Source organism: Austrofundulus limnaeus, unplaced genomic scaffold (assembly GCF_001266775.1).
Source record: "Austrofundulus limnaeus strain Quisiro unplaced genomic scaffold, Austrofundulus_limnaeus-1.0 Scaffold607, whole genome shotgun sequence".
Lineage (NCBI taxonomy): Eukaryota > Metazoa > Chordata > Actinopteri > Cyprinodontiformes > Rivulidae > Austrofundulus > Austrofundulus limnaeus.
The window spans coordinates 228,550-243,968 of record NW_013953009.1 but is presented as its reverse complement, the minus strand read 5'-3'; the positions used below and the strand labels follow the sequence as shown (position 1 = coordinate 243,968).

The 15,419-nt window shown below is 40.1% G+C and overlaps 2 protein-coding genes across 3 annotated transcripts in view; one reads left to right on the top strand and one right to left on the bottom strand.

Moving 5' to 3' along the window:
• Positions 1–2,408: 2,408 nt before the first annotated feature.
• slc5a8 (solute carrier family 5 member 8) lies at positions 2,409–13,208 on the bottom strand. Of its 2 annotated transcripts, none has more exons than XM_014027008.1 (17): positions 12,003–13,208; positions 11,809–11,928; positions 10,788–10,853; positions 10,649–10,700; positions 10,491–10,558; positions 10,364–10,402; positions 8,825–8,940; positions 6,482–6,622; positions 5,762–5,891; positions 4,926–5,014; positions 4,710–4,819; positions 4,559–4,626; positions 4,366–4,452; positions 3,038–3,252; positions 2,845–2,945; positions 2,688–2,776; positions 2,409–2,606 (listed from the first exon to the last, which is right to left on the bottom strand). In XM_014027008.1, the coding sequence occupies exons 1-17, from the start codon at positions 12,225–12,227 to the stop codon at positions 2,496–2,498; spliced, it is 1,827 nt and encodes a 608-aa protein (XP_013882462.1). In that variant the 5' UTR covers positions 12,228–13,208; the 3' UTR covers positions 2,409–2,495. The 2 variants fall into 2 exon arrangements, with proteins under 2 accessions (XP_013882462.1, XP_013882461.1); XM_014027007.1 differs by having other exon boundaries at positions 2,845–2,948; positions 12,003–13,207.
• A 507-nt stretch (positions 13,209–13,715) lies between these two features.
• The window catches only part of utp20 (UTP20 small subunit processome component), a gene marked incomplete in the record, with an annotated part of 32,575 nt that continues 30,871 nt past the window's right edge, over positions 13,716–15,419 (top strand). The window contains 4 exon segments of the mRNA XM_014027005.1: positions 13,716–13,919; positions 14,101–14,181; positions 14,273–14,339; positions 14,433–14,565. Coding sequence (XP_013882459.1) covers positions 13,869–13,919; positions 14,101–14,181; positions 14,273–14,339; positions 14,433–14,565 — 332 coding nt within the window.

Below are 15,419 nucleotides of genomic sequence, written 5' to 3'. Positions count from 1 at the left end.
AATTTACACTTTGAGCAGTCTTGGAGAAGAAAATGAACATACAGTTTGGATTATGTATTTATAATTTTACTTATGAGTCAAAAAAATCAGGTACATGTTGAAAATGAAACAGCATTTCTATTAATCCATTTTAATTAGGATTATGGAACACAATTGCTTCCATAATGCACAGGGTGCCAGCGAAACCCATGATGAGCCCAGACAGCGCCCCCTGTGGACAAACACGCACTGACTCTTCACTGTTCGTGACGTCACAAAGGTGGGATCACAGGTGCAAGAGGCTAAAATTAGTTTTCATTTGAAGGTGTTTTGAATTCAGTCTTTGCTAAACGGACGTGGATGTTTTTATGCTCCAATGCTTTTATTTTGCAGTGTTAAATCAACACTGAATTAAATTTAACACTGTGTCCGAGTCTATTTGGTCCTTATCTGAACTGGTGTCAATTTTACTCTTTCCATGGTGTTATACTTTTAGAGTACAATTTAACTGTAAACAGAGTTAAAAATTAACACTGTACAGTGTTAATAAAACTTAACACTTCAAGTCAAATAACTGATGAGAGTAATTATGACTCTAGCAGAGTTATAAAGGTACTCCACTGGTGACAAATCAACTCTGATTCTCATGCTTTTCAACACTGCATTGAGTTATTGATGGTTAACACTGGAGGTTCATATGAGTGTTAATTTGACATTTGACTGTGATTATTACTCTTTTTCTGTGTAGAGGGGTGTAAAACAGACACTGGTGTCATTACACAGCAAATTTGAAAGTGTAATTTTAACACTTTACGCAGTTCCGCTCAATTCTAGTTTTCCTTCTCTGCTCCGTCCACTTCTCCCATTGACAAGGATTTCGCTGGCAGATTTTTAGCCGGGCCAATCAGAGAACAGAACATCAATTTTCTGCGCAGAGTCTGCTTGTAGTTTATTTTACCTGGGCCAATCAGCAAACAGAAGACAGAGTTTTGAATGACGTCGATGTTCTGCACAGTGTCTGCTAGTTATTTTAGCATACGGCAGTGGAGGAAGTGAAAGAAGCCAGTCTCTGTTGATGAGGCTTCCAAATTAAATTAAATTTGTCTGACAAAGCAGCAGCTCTCATTTACAGCCGTCTCATTCGGCTCTGTATATTTCTCTTCTCAGTAGGGTTGTTTACAGCACGCAAGATTTCCGGTTAGCTTCTTAGCTTAGCCTCCGTCACAGCGACAACACACATGCTTCAGCAGAGGCCACGCCTCCTGCAAGATTCTCTATGCAGCAAGTCCAGATCCTTGTACGAAACAAAGTGAAGGACAGGGTCTGGTTTTTACCAGGCTAGTATTGAGGTAAAACTGGGCGTGACACCTTGCATTTTCACAGTTTGCCTCCATCATTTCCTCTCATCTTAGTCTAAACTTGTATGGATAGTCTGTAAGTTATAAGGATTTTGCGTCATTTTGCAGGTAAACGAACGTATGGAGCAATCTCACGGATTTTTTCAAGTCTTATGTATTTTTTCCAAAACCTCATTTTCAAATGATCTAACATGTCAGAGCCTGTAGGCTGATTTAAAAAACAATAAATAACATCAAACAGCCATCTTCCAACCTGTTCTGCCGCTAGAAATAGGTTTTGAACTTTTTCCGCTCTCCTCCTGCTTCGCAGCAGGAGGTTTCATGTCCGCAGCCGACAGACCACAGACACGTACAGATTTTTGCAAAATTTATGGATCTTTGAGGCTCTTGATACAGGTAAACGTCCAAAGAGGTTGACATGTATGAAGTATGGTGCAGTATGAGGGCCAAATTTAAGACTATTGTGCAACCAGCGGTTGGTACATCGTTGTAGCAGGAGGCTATATCTGTTCGCTAGCCTCTCCGATGCTAATGCCAGCCTATCTGTGCTAAACGCTAGCCTCTCCGATGCTAATGCCAGCCTATCTGTGCTAAACGCTAGCCTCTCCGATGATAATGCCAGCCTATCTGTGCTAAACGCTAGCCTCTCCGATAATAATTCCAGCTTATCAGAGCTAGTCACTAGCCTCTCTGATGCTAACGCTAGCCTGTCCATGCTAGTCACTAGCCTCTCTGATGCTAACGCCAGCCTATCAATGCTAGTTGCTAGCCACTCTGATGCTAACACAAATGAATAGTCTTCTCATTTGCAAGGACTGGCCTCTCAGTTACCGGGGCCAGCTGCTCAGTTAATGGTGCCAGCCTATCATTAATCAGATCAATAATTGGTTTAGGAATAGATATAACCTCCTGCTATGAGGATGTAGCAACCACTTGTTGACCAATAGTCTTATTTTTGCACTCATCCTGCAAGGTCGAGTGATCACTGAGACTTTCATAAAAACGTTTCACAAGACGTTTGAAAAATCTTTTCTGCCCAAGCTTGTATTTTAGCAAACAACAGAGTCGCTGCATGAATCCATTTCTTTATTAACAAATTGTACACATGATCTTAGAAAGATTGAAAAAACAGATTCAAATAACTGTAAAACAAGCTTTTCATGAAGCGATGCTGCTTTTTGTCAGCTCGAAATCGCAGAACGCAGGATTGCTGCTGCCGAATTTCTTCTCTCTGTCCTTTAAGTCGAACTGTCCGCTTCGTTTTTCCACCTGAGCAGAGAAAAATGCAGGAAGTCAGGATCTGGTTTAGTGTTTATGTTATGAAATGAACTCTGTGCAGACGGGACTCACTCTGCATTTAAATAACTTGATGAAGTAATAAAACGTTGTGTCCTCCTTCTTTAATAAGAGCCTTGGTTCCACTTTCAGCTTACAGCCTCCTTTAAAAGTATAAGTAAAAAACTATTAATCAGAAAGTAGAGTTTTCTAAATATTTAAAGTCATTTACCAGTTAACACGCTGACTATCAGCCCCACGCTGATGGCTATTATTGTTCCAATTGGACTGAAGTAAAGGTAGGACAGAGAGTAGACGTCTGCCAATGCAAGCCTGCTGCCGGGACAGGATTAGACCAGATTAAAGCTCTATCATGCACCCAGCCTTTTGTGCACGTCGTCTAAGAGTTATAATCAGTTACTCACCTGCTGCCATCGTGGATGGGAACGATAACGGTGGAGTTGGGTTGTGTTGGCAGAGCCGTGGCGGTCCAGTTGAAGGTGTTGGTTGTGGTGAAGTTACAGCCGTCGGTCCTCAGCGGCAGAGGATGGACCACCTCGGGGGGCGGCGGGTAAACCTGGGCTCCGATGCCCACCCAAAGGGAAATGACCAGCCCTGACAGGAGACCTGACACAGCCCCCTGCAGGCAGGCAAGAACGGTAAATATGACCTTTTAGTAAACAGAAATATTAAGAAGGTTTAACCCAATCAAGTGAAGTTTTGAACTACTGACATTTTATCTGAACATTAGTTTGAAGAAGTTATTTTTTCTTCTGATTAGACTGATGAAATACAACCAAAATGTGGTAAATAAACAGAAAATATATTAATTTCTTAAACATGAACTCCATCCATCTACAGGGGTAGCTGATTGTCAGACAGGAAAGTTGCGGGTTTGATTCCATGTGTGAAATATTTTATGGCAGTGGTGTCAAACTTCRCTTGACTGAGGGCAACATGAGTCTTATGGTGGTAATTAAATTCAACATTTGTATTTAACTTCAACTAAACAAGAAACGTCACGGTCCTCATCTCGTTGCTACCGCTGAGCTCCACTAACAAACAATGAGCTCTACCTGGTATTTCCTGCATAGAAACATCATTTTGTCACGTCTTCTTAACTATGTATACGACTGACTGAAYGTGAAATAAATACAACAGACATATTATAAAAAGTAAAAAAGAGGTTTACAGAAAATCCCCACTGGAGGGGTGTTCCAGTATAAATTTACAACTTCTAAGTAGGAAATTGACACTTCCCAGTACAACTGGGTCGCAGCAAAATTAGCTGCTGAAAATGCAGTGAAATGGAGGTTATACACAGTGATTTTTTTCCAGCTACTGACTGCTTTGAACACTGGACAGCTCCATCTAGTGGTGGGAATGTCATCATTTAGTGGATAACATCATCAGCATACATTATGGGAGATGTAGCTTATTGTCAATCAGGCCTTCACTAAGTTCAGCTGTGAAGAAAAATAATTTCAACCACCTGCATCCAAGATCCCATTCTTTCAGTCACTACCCAGAGTTGGAACCATAGATGAGGAAACATAGACTAACTGGTAAACAGAGAGCGTAACCTCATCATCCTCAATACTGCAGCAATCCCAACCTGGAGAGAGCAATCCATCCTTTTCTGATGGAGGACCATGGCCTCAGAAAGAACTGAACTGTCACTTTAAATATCTACAACAGCATCAGTATTTATCTGAAATATTGAAGTGGGTCAGTTGAAAAAGGATAGGCTTACTTTGGAGTTAGCGCATGGACACAGGACGCCCAGTGTGAACAAGCCGAGTAAAGGACCTCCAATGACCCCAAAAATACTGATCACTGCCTGGACATGGAGAAGAATGAATTATAGGCTACAGTTTGTCCTTTAAACAAATGATAACATGCTTAAAGAGTTTTATTTTGGGTTTTTGTTATCAGACCCACTGTACCTGCAGGATCCCTCCCATGAGCGAGGCCAGTCCAGCCATTCCAATGCATACAACTCCATAGAAAAAAGCTGTGTTTGGGAGAACGTTTGACATTAGAATCATAGATTTTTACCAAACGGCCTCACATTTCAACCTTCACCAGTCCACTCACTCATTCCCTTTGAGATCCAGGACAGGTGTTTCTCAGACCAGTTGGTGTAGGGTCGGATGAGATCCTCCACGGTCACTGCAGCCAGAGCGTTGATGCTGGAAGACACTGTGCTGAGTGTTGGAATGAGAAGCAAAGGAAAAAACAAAATATTTAAGAAAAGGTCAACAATTCAAGTTGAGTACATTAAGAAAAACAGTTTAGTGATGAAATAAGGACCTCAGGGATCCACTGTATGCAGCTGCTACAAAGAGTCCAGGGAGGCCGGGGTAGTCCCTCAGGATGTCCATCACCAAATATGGCATCAGCTACAAAAAACATGCAGTATAAATGTTGAGTTAAAGCTAAAAAAAAACAACACTATAAAAGCTAAAACTGCTAAAAGTAGCAAAACAATAGGTAAAACCTCAAAGTAGCAATGGTGAGCAGCTGACGGTTCCAACAGGCAAAAGTAGCTAAAAAAAAACTAGCTAAAAGATAAAAAGTGCCAGCTAGAAGTGAAAAATTAAACAACTCCACTTAAAAGCAACAATCAAAATGTTAGCTGCAAACTTGAGACAGAAAAATGATAACTAAAAAGGTCAGTTGCTAACTAAAAGTAGCTAAATTTTAGCAAGCTAAAAGTATTAGAAAGTTATTTAAAAACTAAATGTACTAAACAGCTAGAAAATATAAGTAACAAATGGCTGGCCTAATGCTTAAAGTATCCAAAGCATAGTAGCTAAAAGTGCCAAATGGCAAGGTAAAAAATGTAGAACAGTAGCTACAATTTGTTAAAAGCTAGCCAACAGTAGAGGAATTATAGCTAAAAGTAGCAAAAGCCCAGCTAAAAAGTAMAAGTAGCAAAATTGTAGCTAAAACCTAAATTACTATAAAATAATAAAAAGCATAGCACTCCTGAATGAGCTGAACATTTTGATTCATGAGGGGTAACGTAGCACAGCATATGAAACATAAACATAAAAAGATGATGCTGGCTTGAGGCTTGTGACGATTCATGGTTGGAAACTTTCAAACACAAACAGATGAGTGACGAGAGTTTGTCGCAGTCGCACCTGATCAGAAGCAGAAATAAGTCCGGTGCTCCACGGGTCACAGTTTTTATAGACCGAGTACAGACACAATCCTGCAAACACCGAGCTCACCATAATGGACAACAGGCCGAGCAAGTTGATGTACAAGGAACTACAAACAAATGAAAACGTGTCATCAGGCAGTACAACTTCTCTATGTGACTAAATAAGTTCGAGATGCCTAATGTCCCTTTTCCACTAATTCCACGTACGGTCCGTGTCGGAACGGGTCAGTATTGACGTTCCAGTCCGGTTCCAGTGGGTGTGTTTTGAGTGGTTGGTGGAGGTGGTTTTTGGGTTTTTCAAAAAATAAGTTAATGCACAAAAATGAGAGATGGAAACACATTTGCCAAATAAGTTCTGAAATGTTAAAAATTTGCTAAAATTTTGAATTAAAATTGGAAACATGACTAATATCATTGCTACATATGAAAAAATGTCACCTCGAGTTGTTGTTGTAAAAGCAGCTCAGATGCAACCAGTGACTCCACCCCCTAGCCAATCAGTGAAGAACAGTGTTCTGACATTGCATTTTGGTGTCGACTGGGACCGCTTGGAACCACAACAAAGTAGGTACTAAAAAATGGCTGGTTCCAAGAACATGGCCTAATGGAAATGGCTTGGAACCGTACCGATATGTACCGACACTACACTAAGTGGCACTAGTGGAAAAGGGGCAAAAGTGAAACACAGTGGACTCACAGTCTGGCGTGGGTCATGCTCTTGCAGGAGATGTATCTTTGAACCTGGGCCTGGTTGATCCCATAGACACTGACCCAGAGAAATGTCCCTCCGACCGTCACGGTCCAGAAGGTGTGTCTCCTTCGAGGGTTCATGTCGAAGCTGGTGAAATGGACAAAAAGAAACACCAAAGTTTTCATCCATGTCAGAGGCTGACTTCAAAAAGGTTTAATGATTGTAGAAGTTTGGGACCCGTAATTCTTGGCCATCCAAGCCATTGCAGTCCTAATTATTATGATTATGAGCARTATAAAGGAGCGATGTGTTCTTGGAGGTAAGACTGTTGTTTGTATCATAGTTGGAACCACTGATCACTTTCAAATTGTAACATAGTGTTAGTTGAGTCTGACTTTTTAAGGTTTTACGTCAAAAGTTGAAGATAATATGTAAAAATAAACCCAAAAAAATCTAAAAGAATTTACTTTGGGCTTCCTGTTCGAGCTTTCTGATTGTTTGATTGCTTGTTTCTGAACCAAAATAAGATGCCAAGTCATATTTTCTGCACTTACAGTTCATTTAATGGTACCAAATTGGATCAGGCCAATAGAAGCTTCTCATGTATAAACATGTAATTGGTCTACAATCTTGTCTGCTGAGTTCTGGTCCACAGAAACATTTGGGTTCCATGTATACAACTGCAGAGCTACCTAAAAGGACTCCTGATCCAGTGTGTCAGTGGGGTGACTGAGGGTACATTTTACAAGTCTGATTGTCCGTCAGTCCGTTTTTTACCACTTATCCGAGGTCTGGTCTCGGGGGCAGCAGCCTAAGCAGAGAGACCAAGACGTCCCTCTCCACCACCACTTGGGCCAGCTCGTCCGGTGGAATCCCAAGGCATTCCCAGGCTAGCCGAGAAACATAGTCCCTCCAGCATGTCCTGGGTCTTCCTCTGGCCCTCCTCCCAGTGGAACATGCCCGGAACACCTCACCAGGGAGGCGTCCAGGAGGTATCCTAACTAGATGAACCACCTCAGCTAGCTCCTCTCGACATGGAAGACAGACTGGTACAGCGCCCGCATCACTGCAGATGCAGCATCAGTCCACCTGTCGATTTCCAGCTCCATTCTTCCCTCATTCGTGAACAAGACCCTGAGATACTTAAACTCCTCCACTTGGGGCAGTACCTTCTCCCCGACCTGGAGAAGGCACCCTACCCTTTTCCAGCTCAAGACCATGGTCTCGGATTTGGAGGCACTGATCCTCATCCCGGCCGCTTCACACTCTGCTGCGAACCGCTCCAGTGAGAGCTGGAGATCAGGATCTGATGAAGTCAATAGGACCAYGTCATCCACAAAAAGCAGAGATACGATCCTAAGGTCACCAAAAAGGATTCTCTCAACACCTTGGCTGCGTCTAGAAATTCTCTCCATAAAAGTTCCGAACAGAATCAATGACAAAGGGCAACCTTGGTGGAGTCCAACTCTCGCCAGAAATGAGTTCGAGTTACTACCGGCAATGCGGACCAAGCACTGGCACCGGTCGTACAGGGACCTAACAGCCCATATTAACGCGCCTGGTACCCCATACTCCCGGAGTACCCCCCACAGAAGTCCAAGAGGGACATGGTTGAACACCTTCTCCAAGTCCACAAAACACATGTAGACTGGTTGAGCGAACTCCCATGAACCTTCCAGGGCCCTGCTGAGGGTGTAGAGCTGGTCCGCTGCTCCACAACCAGGACAAAAACCACACTGCTCTACCTGAATCCAAGATTCGACTATCCAACGGACATTTTACAAGTGTTGCTCAAAAACAAAGCACTAATTGTGGATGATCTTTGCTGAAAATTCATCATTAAAGCTGGAAATTGTATCTTGGATAATGTCAACAACAATAGAACAATAGTCCAATGTTTTACTGTGGGAAGTCAAAAGCTAATAACGTCTTCTGGGGTTTTTAAGACTGTGAGGGTTCGTAAGTTTAAAGCTTGATGCCTGGCTGTCATGTGGGTCATTAAAAACACTTCTGTTAACCTGTCTGTGGAAGGATCTAATGATTTCACTGCTAAGATAAGAAAATACCCTTTTCTCAGATTAGTGATTAAACCTCTTATCAACTACTCTAAATGACGTGGGTCAAGGATTCACATCAACAATTTTCAACTCAGTCAACTATTGAAACATCAATCAAGTTGACTTTCACTGTTCGGTTTGGTGTTAAGAATTAACTGGTGAGATTGACAGAAATATCTTGATTTAGAAAACATACTGTAACTAGGTCATCATCCACCTTGTACCTGCTGAGGTTGTTCTGTCCAAACGTCTTCTGCTTGAGACCACATTAACAGTTTTCCATCATACTCACTCCCAAAGGTTTAGTCTTCCTCCGTCCTGTGAGTCTGAAATGATGGCGACCACTCCGCCTTGCAGGACCACAGATCTGAAGATGACACTCAGGAAACCTGCTAACATGACGCCGAGCTGCGAGGAGAGACACACGGGTTCAATTTAAAATTTTATTCCAGTTGGGGCTCTGATTTGATTCAGTTCTTAAATTTAAATCATCATCTAGTTTTTGCTTTCTTTACCTTGGCTTTTGCTATGTTTAGCTTTTAGTTATCTTTTTTCTTGTGTTATCTAGTTTTATGCATCTTTTAGCTTTTAGCTAGCCTTTTGCTTGTGTTATCCAGTGTTAGGTATCTTTTAGCTTTGTTAGCCTTTTGCTTGAGTTATCTAGTTTTATGTATCTTTTAGCTTTAAGGTAGCATTTTTCTTGAGTTATCTACTTTCATGCAGCTTTTAGCTTCAGCCTTTTGCTTGAGTTATCAAGTTTTATGCATCTATTAGCTTTTAGTTAGACTTTTGCTTGTGTTATCTAGTTTATGCATCATTTAGCTTTAAGTTAGCCCTTTGCTTATGTTATCTAGTTTTATGCATCTTGTATTATATAGTTTTATGCATCTTTTAGCTTTTAGTTAGCCTTTTGCTATATCTAACTTTTGCTAGTCCTTTGCTCTTTTTAAGTAGTTTTTTTGCTTTTTTATATTTTAACTATCCTTTTGCTACATGTAGCTTTTAGCTAGTCTTTTGTATTTGTTATATAGTTTTTTGCTTCTTTTATATTTTAGCTAGCCTTTTGTTATGTTTAGCTTTTAGCTAGGGGTTTACTCTTTTTTTAGCTCACATTTTGTTTTTTTTAACTTCAAAGTCTCAGTTTTAGCTTATTGAGCTAATTTCAGCAGTATTTTTAGCATTCATTGCATTTTAGCAGAAAAAATTATTATTTTTGCATTTCTGATCAAATTTTAATATATTTTTTAAAACATCCATCCATACATTAATTATATCTATACCCGCTTCTTCCTTGCAGGGTTACGGGGGTCACTGGTGCCCATATCCAGCAGTCACAGTGCGAGGGGCGGGGTACACCCTGGACAGATCAGATGGAATGTAGGACTTAAATTTGATGAACTGTTTTGCAAATGTAAAAACAGAGTGAACATCCATCCATTATCTATACCCGCTTCTTCCTTGCAGGGTTACGGGGGTCACTGGTGCCCATATCCAGCAGTCACAGTGCGAGGGGCGGGGTACACCCTGGACAGGTCGCAAGTCCATCAAAACAGTAAAGCAAAATGTCCCACTATCAGCTATTTCTTAAATTTATTTGATTGTTGCTATTATGACCAGAAATAAACTGTTTTTTTCTCCCAAATTAGAGTGATTTAACACAACAAGGAATAAGGATCTTTTCCCAGATTCCCACTTCAAAAGATCTGAACCGTTCTTTTTAGGTTTTCCCACAATAAAGCTGCAAAATATGAGTCATTTTCCCAGGTTCAGTCAGACGGCTTAACCTCTTAATGTGACACTCATTTTGGTGTTTTATGACCTCAGAGCCCACCTGAATGACATCTGTCCACACCACGGCCTTTAGACCCCCCTGCAACGACCACAAGCAGCTGTTTTAGCAACATGCAGAAAATGATGTCATCAGAACATGTCATGAGCATGTGTGTTCAGTGACATACCATTGTGCAGTAAAAGGTGCAGACCACGCCTGTGGAGATGACGGCCCCCCACAGATCTAGCCCAGTCACTGTGGAGAGAGRAGAAGCTTTCAGACTGTGGGCAGTCAGCTGCAGAGTTAAGTGAGGTCAAGAGCTCTTCATGGATCTGATCCACGTACCCTGGTTTAAAGCCAGAGCCGGAGTGTAAATCACAATCCCCGTGTAAAGGATCTGTAACAGAAAGACAAAACCTCCAGCAGGTTACAGGCCTGAGGTTTTACTCACCTGTAATTATCAGCTTACTGCTCCCATACTCACCATCTGAGCGATGAAGAGGATGGTTCCAAGCAGACGGGTCGCTCTGCTGAAACGCAGCTCCAGATACTAAAACAGAGGAAAAATGTCAGCATGACAGCTTCTCTATGTTCCCCTCCTACAAACATCTCTTACCATTTATTTTAAACATATAAGCTTCAGAATATTTTCTCTAATTTAGTATTCTGTTAGCTTTTATCTGTTGTGATGATTGTAACTATTTTTGGCTACAGTTTTGCTAACTTTAGCTCATGTTTTGCTCATTTTACCTGTTATGGGTCTTTTTATATTGATGCATTAAACCAGTATTTTCCTCAAAGTCCTCCTCAAACCAAGCTGAGCCCCCCACATCCGTCACCACTCCCCACCTCTCCCAAAGAGTTCATCAAAACAATAAAAGAATAAAGTGAACTGTTACAAGCTTTTATTTTGGAAAAAAAAAAACCAAGAACTGGGTGGTTTTGGTGATTTTTATGTAAACAATAGGTTTATATTTTTATAACCTCTGAGCAGACAAGGTGATAGCCCCTCTGTGCTCTCTGCACCACCACTTTTAATCTTTTAGCGGTTTGCTAATTTGTGTTTCTATTGTTTTGCTATTTTTAGTAAGTATTTTGCTACTTTTGTTTTAGAGCTTTCAGCTATCGTTCTGCTGCTTTTCACTTTAAGTTTTTTCTTCTTCAGACAATCTGATCAAAGCCATTCAGCTCTCAGCACATTATTCATCATCAGGGTTGTTTTGTGGACCTGGACTTTAGCCTCGGCTGGTTTTTAGCTTCTGTGCAGCTCCTGAGATGGGTTGGAGAGATGCCACCTTCCAGTTGCAGATTACCACCCGTTCTTTTGTGCCTCACTGTAAGCTTATCACCAGCCTGTTATTTGCAGAGTAAGTCACGTTTTCTGCAAGTGTGCAAAACATTTCACCTGACTGAGCCTGAAGTCTAAGATAACCAGAACTCCTCCAGATTCCTTCTGAAACAAAACGTTGTGTTCTGCAACACGACTCAGGTGGAAGCACACTGACCTCATARGTGCTGGTGATGCTCAGCTTGTAGAAGACGGGCAGAAAGACCTCAGAGGTGATCAGTATGGTGAACAAAAAGGCCAGACCACAAAGCCCGATGCCAGCTCCGTACAGGTACACCTGGATGGAGTTAAAGCAGGAAGATTTCTAAAAGTGGAACAAAACATACAGCTGTATTTGTGAGTTGGCCTTACCTCAGCCGGTTGGGACAGGACTGTGATGGCTGACATGAAGCTGGCGGTCAGGGACAGAGAGACGGGCAGGGCGGTCAGTCTGCGGCCCCCCATTAAGAAGTCCCCAGAGTTGCTCTGTCCCCTGTCAGTCCAGGCGAAGTAGATCCCAACGGCAGCAGAAACCACCAGCATGAGAGCAAATACCACATAATCCAGAGCTACAAAGGAGCTGGCTTCTGGAGACATTCTTGTAAAAAAAGTTTTTTTTGTTTTGTTTTGTTAAGTTTTTTTAAATAAAAGTTTGAAAAGTTAATCTGACTGTTCCATGAGTTCTACTCCCAGAAACAGACGGTCCTCTGTGGGTAAATGGACGTCCTGGCACATCACCTGCTCACTCAACACAGAGCTGAGTGCAGGACCACAGACTGAAACCTTTTATGTGTGTGTGTGTGTGTGTGTGTGTGTGTGTGTGTGTGNGTGTGTGTGTGTGTGTGTGTGTGTGTGTGTGTGTGTGTGTGTGTGTGTGTGTGTGTGTCGGAGATAAGGAGGAATGCTCTTGTGTGTCCCTGAGGTCCAAAAGGTTATGGGACATCACTTTCTATTATTTATAGTTTAAATGCCTTTTTTATTATTAATATTTTAGAAAATTCTACTGTTGTTGTTGGTTTTTTTTTTGCATGTACGCTTTCAAGAAATAGTTACATGTTTCTTTATTTTTGCTTCAAAAATAAAAAATTTAAAAGCACTAAAATTGTGTCCACACTTATTCTGCACACAGCCCAAATGTGGGTGAAAATGAAGTTTTTTTCTTTATTTTACACTTGGTGCCATGAGAGGCGGGCGATCGTGTGTGTCCAAATCTGTGTGCATTTGTTTTTGAGTTAGCAAAATATCCTATGAACCACCTATTGGATCTTAGAGGAATCACTTTGATCAGGATGGCTGCCACTAATCAACACAAGCTAATATTTCTGTTATTTATTATTCTGTTTTTCCCTCTATTTGTAATTTCTATTTGACTGTCAAGCAGCCCTTGTTCCTCAGAAGGGAAGGTATAAAAAGTGCTGCTGGTGCCGTTTCTCTTTCCTCCCACATTAAACCAACTGAGCTGTAAAAAGAGATTCAAAGGAAACCAGAACAAAAACTAACCACTGACTGCTCTGCTTTCAATGGGACAGAATGTTTCATGCTTCAGCATGTTGCACAAGAACAAGCAGCAGACAATGTGGACAACACAATGTCCCATCTGACCACAAACAATTAGTTTTTTTTTTTTTTTGGCAACTATATACTCAATTTTATTGTTTGTGATGTAAGACAAAACTTTAGTCAAACTGTGTTTGAAAATTTTTGCTTGTAAAACCACATGTAAATATACTGATGGTTGTAATAAAGCCATTTAATCACTAATAAACTGAGTGAACATAAAAAAAACTGAAGATTGTGAGTTTTCAGAGCGTCATTTCTACCATGTAATACACTAAAATATTTAAACGTGATTTTGATTTTTTGAGCTAAATAAAGCTATAGTTTAGAGGCTACATGTTCAATATAATTATTTTTTATATGTAAATTAGCCTGTTTTCTTTGTCAGCATTGTTTGTTTATAACTTTCGGATAACATGCGAGGCTACAAACAAACGCGGAAGTGACGGGGGGTTACACTCTTTCGTGACTTTTTCATCTTTGTTTCCACCACGAGGGATAATTTTCCCATAATGCTTTGTTCAACATGGCTGCTCTCTGATTTCGGCGTGTGTGTAAATAGTTGCAAAATTTATTGTAGAATACGTAGTTTAAAGCATAAATTTGCGGTTTTATGACTCCATTTAGGCGTGAGACTGGTTTCGGAATAAATTAAAGTTGTTTGTAAGTCACGAAGCCGACATGAAAATCAAATGCAAGTCGTCGTATCACAAATCTGAGAACACATACAGGGTGAGAGAGTTTGTAATTGTATTTTAAAACAGTTGTTTACGTTGTATAATAAAACTTTAAATGTATTTAAACTTGCCACAGTTGCCATTTTATCCTATTCAATTTAAGAAGGCTTTAAACTGTACTTATCTTGCTAGCATAACAAGCTAATTTGTAGCATTTCATTATTTCCTGTATTCAGTTTCTCACTTTTGCTGAAAGACTCTCTAATGTCAACATTGATGTCATCCATCGGATTGACAGAACCGGGTCTTACGCAGAGGTTTGTACGAAACACTGAGAACAATTTTAACCGTTTTTATTTTGTAAATTACAGTGTTTTGTTCTGACCGGAAGTTGTTRTAAATTTACAGGAAGTAGAAACATACTTCTCAGAAGGACTAACAAAATGGAGAGATCTCAACCTTACAGAGCATTTCAGTAAGTAGCAAAAATAAATTTTATAGCTTGAGCTGCATGCTCGGAATAAAAACATCCAAGTTTTCCTCATTTTGTGACGTTTTCTTTCCTCAGCGACATTTTTGAAAGAGGTCATCAACAAGAGCCAGTCGTTCAACATGCTGGTTTTCCATCAGAAGGACATAGTGGAGAGTCTGAAGACACATCTGGCTGTGAAGGACAGTTTGGCTTTCCAACCCTTGCTGGAGTGAGTGTTTGACAAAACTGAGATAACCGTAAACATACGTTCTTCATACTTGGTGCCATTTTAATTATAATTTATCTAAACATTAAGCTCAGTTGGGAATAGTGTGCTTGTAAGACTTGTACATGTTTTTGATTCTCAACCTTTAATAATACTAAAAGTTGGTTTAAAATAAATGTTCTCATTAAAATAATTGTGTCTCTTCAATCATACATTATTTTATTTGAAATCATACGTGCTTTATTTTTTGTTTTCCTGTTCTGCTCATGGCTTGTTGTTGAATCAAACAACATTTAGCTTTTAGCTAATTTTTGCTTCTAGCTTCCATTTTGTTGGTTTTGTTGCTTTTAGGTGTTATGCTAATTTTAACTTTTAGCTATGGATTTGTGATGTTTTGCTGGCTTCATGTCCTTTTAAGCTACTGTTTTGCTTCATTTAGCTAACATTGTCAAGTGTTCTTTAATTTCATGGCTTCCCACACTTGAAAAGGAGGACTTGTAGACTTCAGGATTTCACTCAACCCTTTTTTATTTTCACCAGTTAGTGTGAATCAATGAATAGGTGAAAAACCTACAAAACACATACAAAACTTTTTAAACATACATTTTAAACATTTAGCTCAAAGTTACTAATTCATCTTAATTCCACTTGTAACCTTAGATAACATTTAATTCACAATTTTAACTATGAAATCAAGTATTACATTACTGAATTCTGTATTTGGCTTAATCAAACAAATCCAAACATTTTTAGAATGACATTTTTCTTTTCTTCAGGAAACAAGTTTTTTTTTTCACATTAAACATCTTAAATATGCATTTTAAAGAGTCAAACTGTAAAAAATAGCAGTGCAAAAC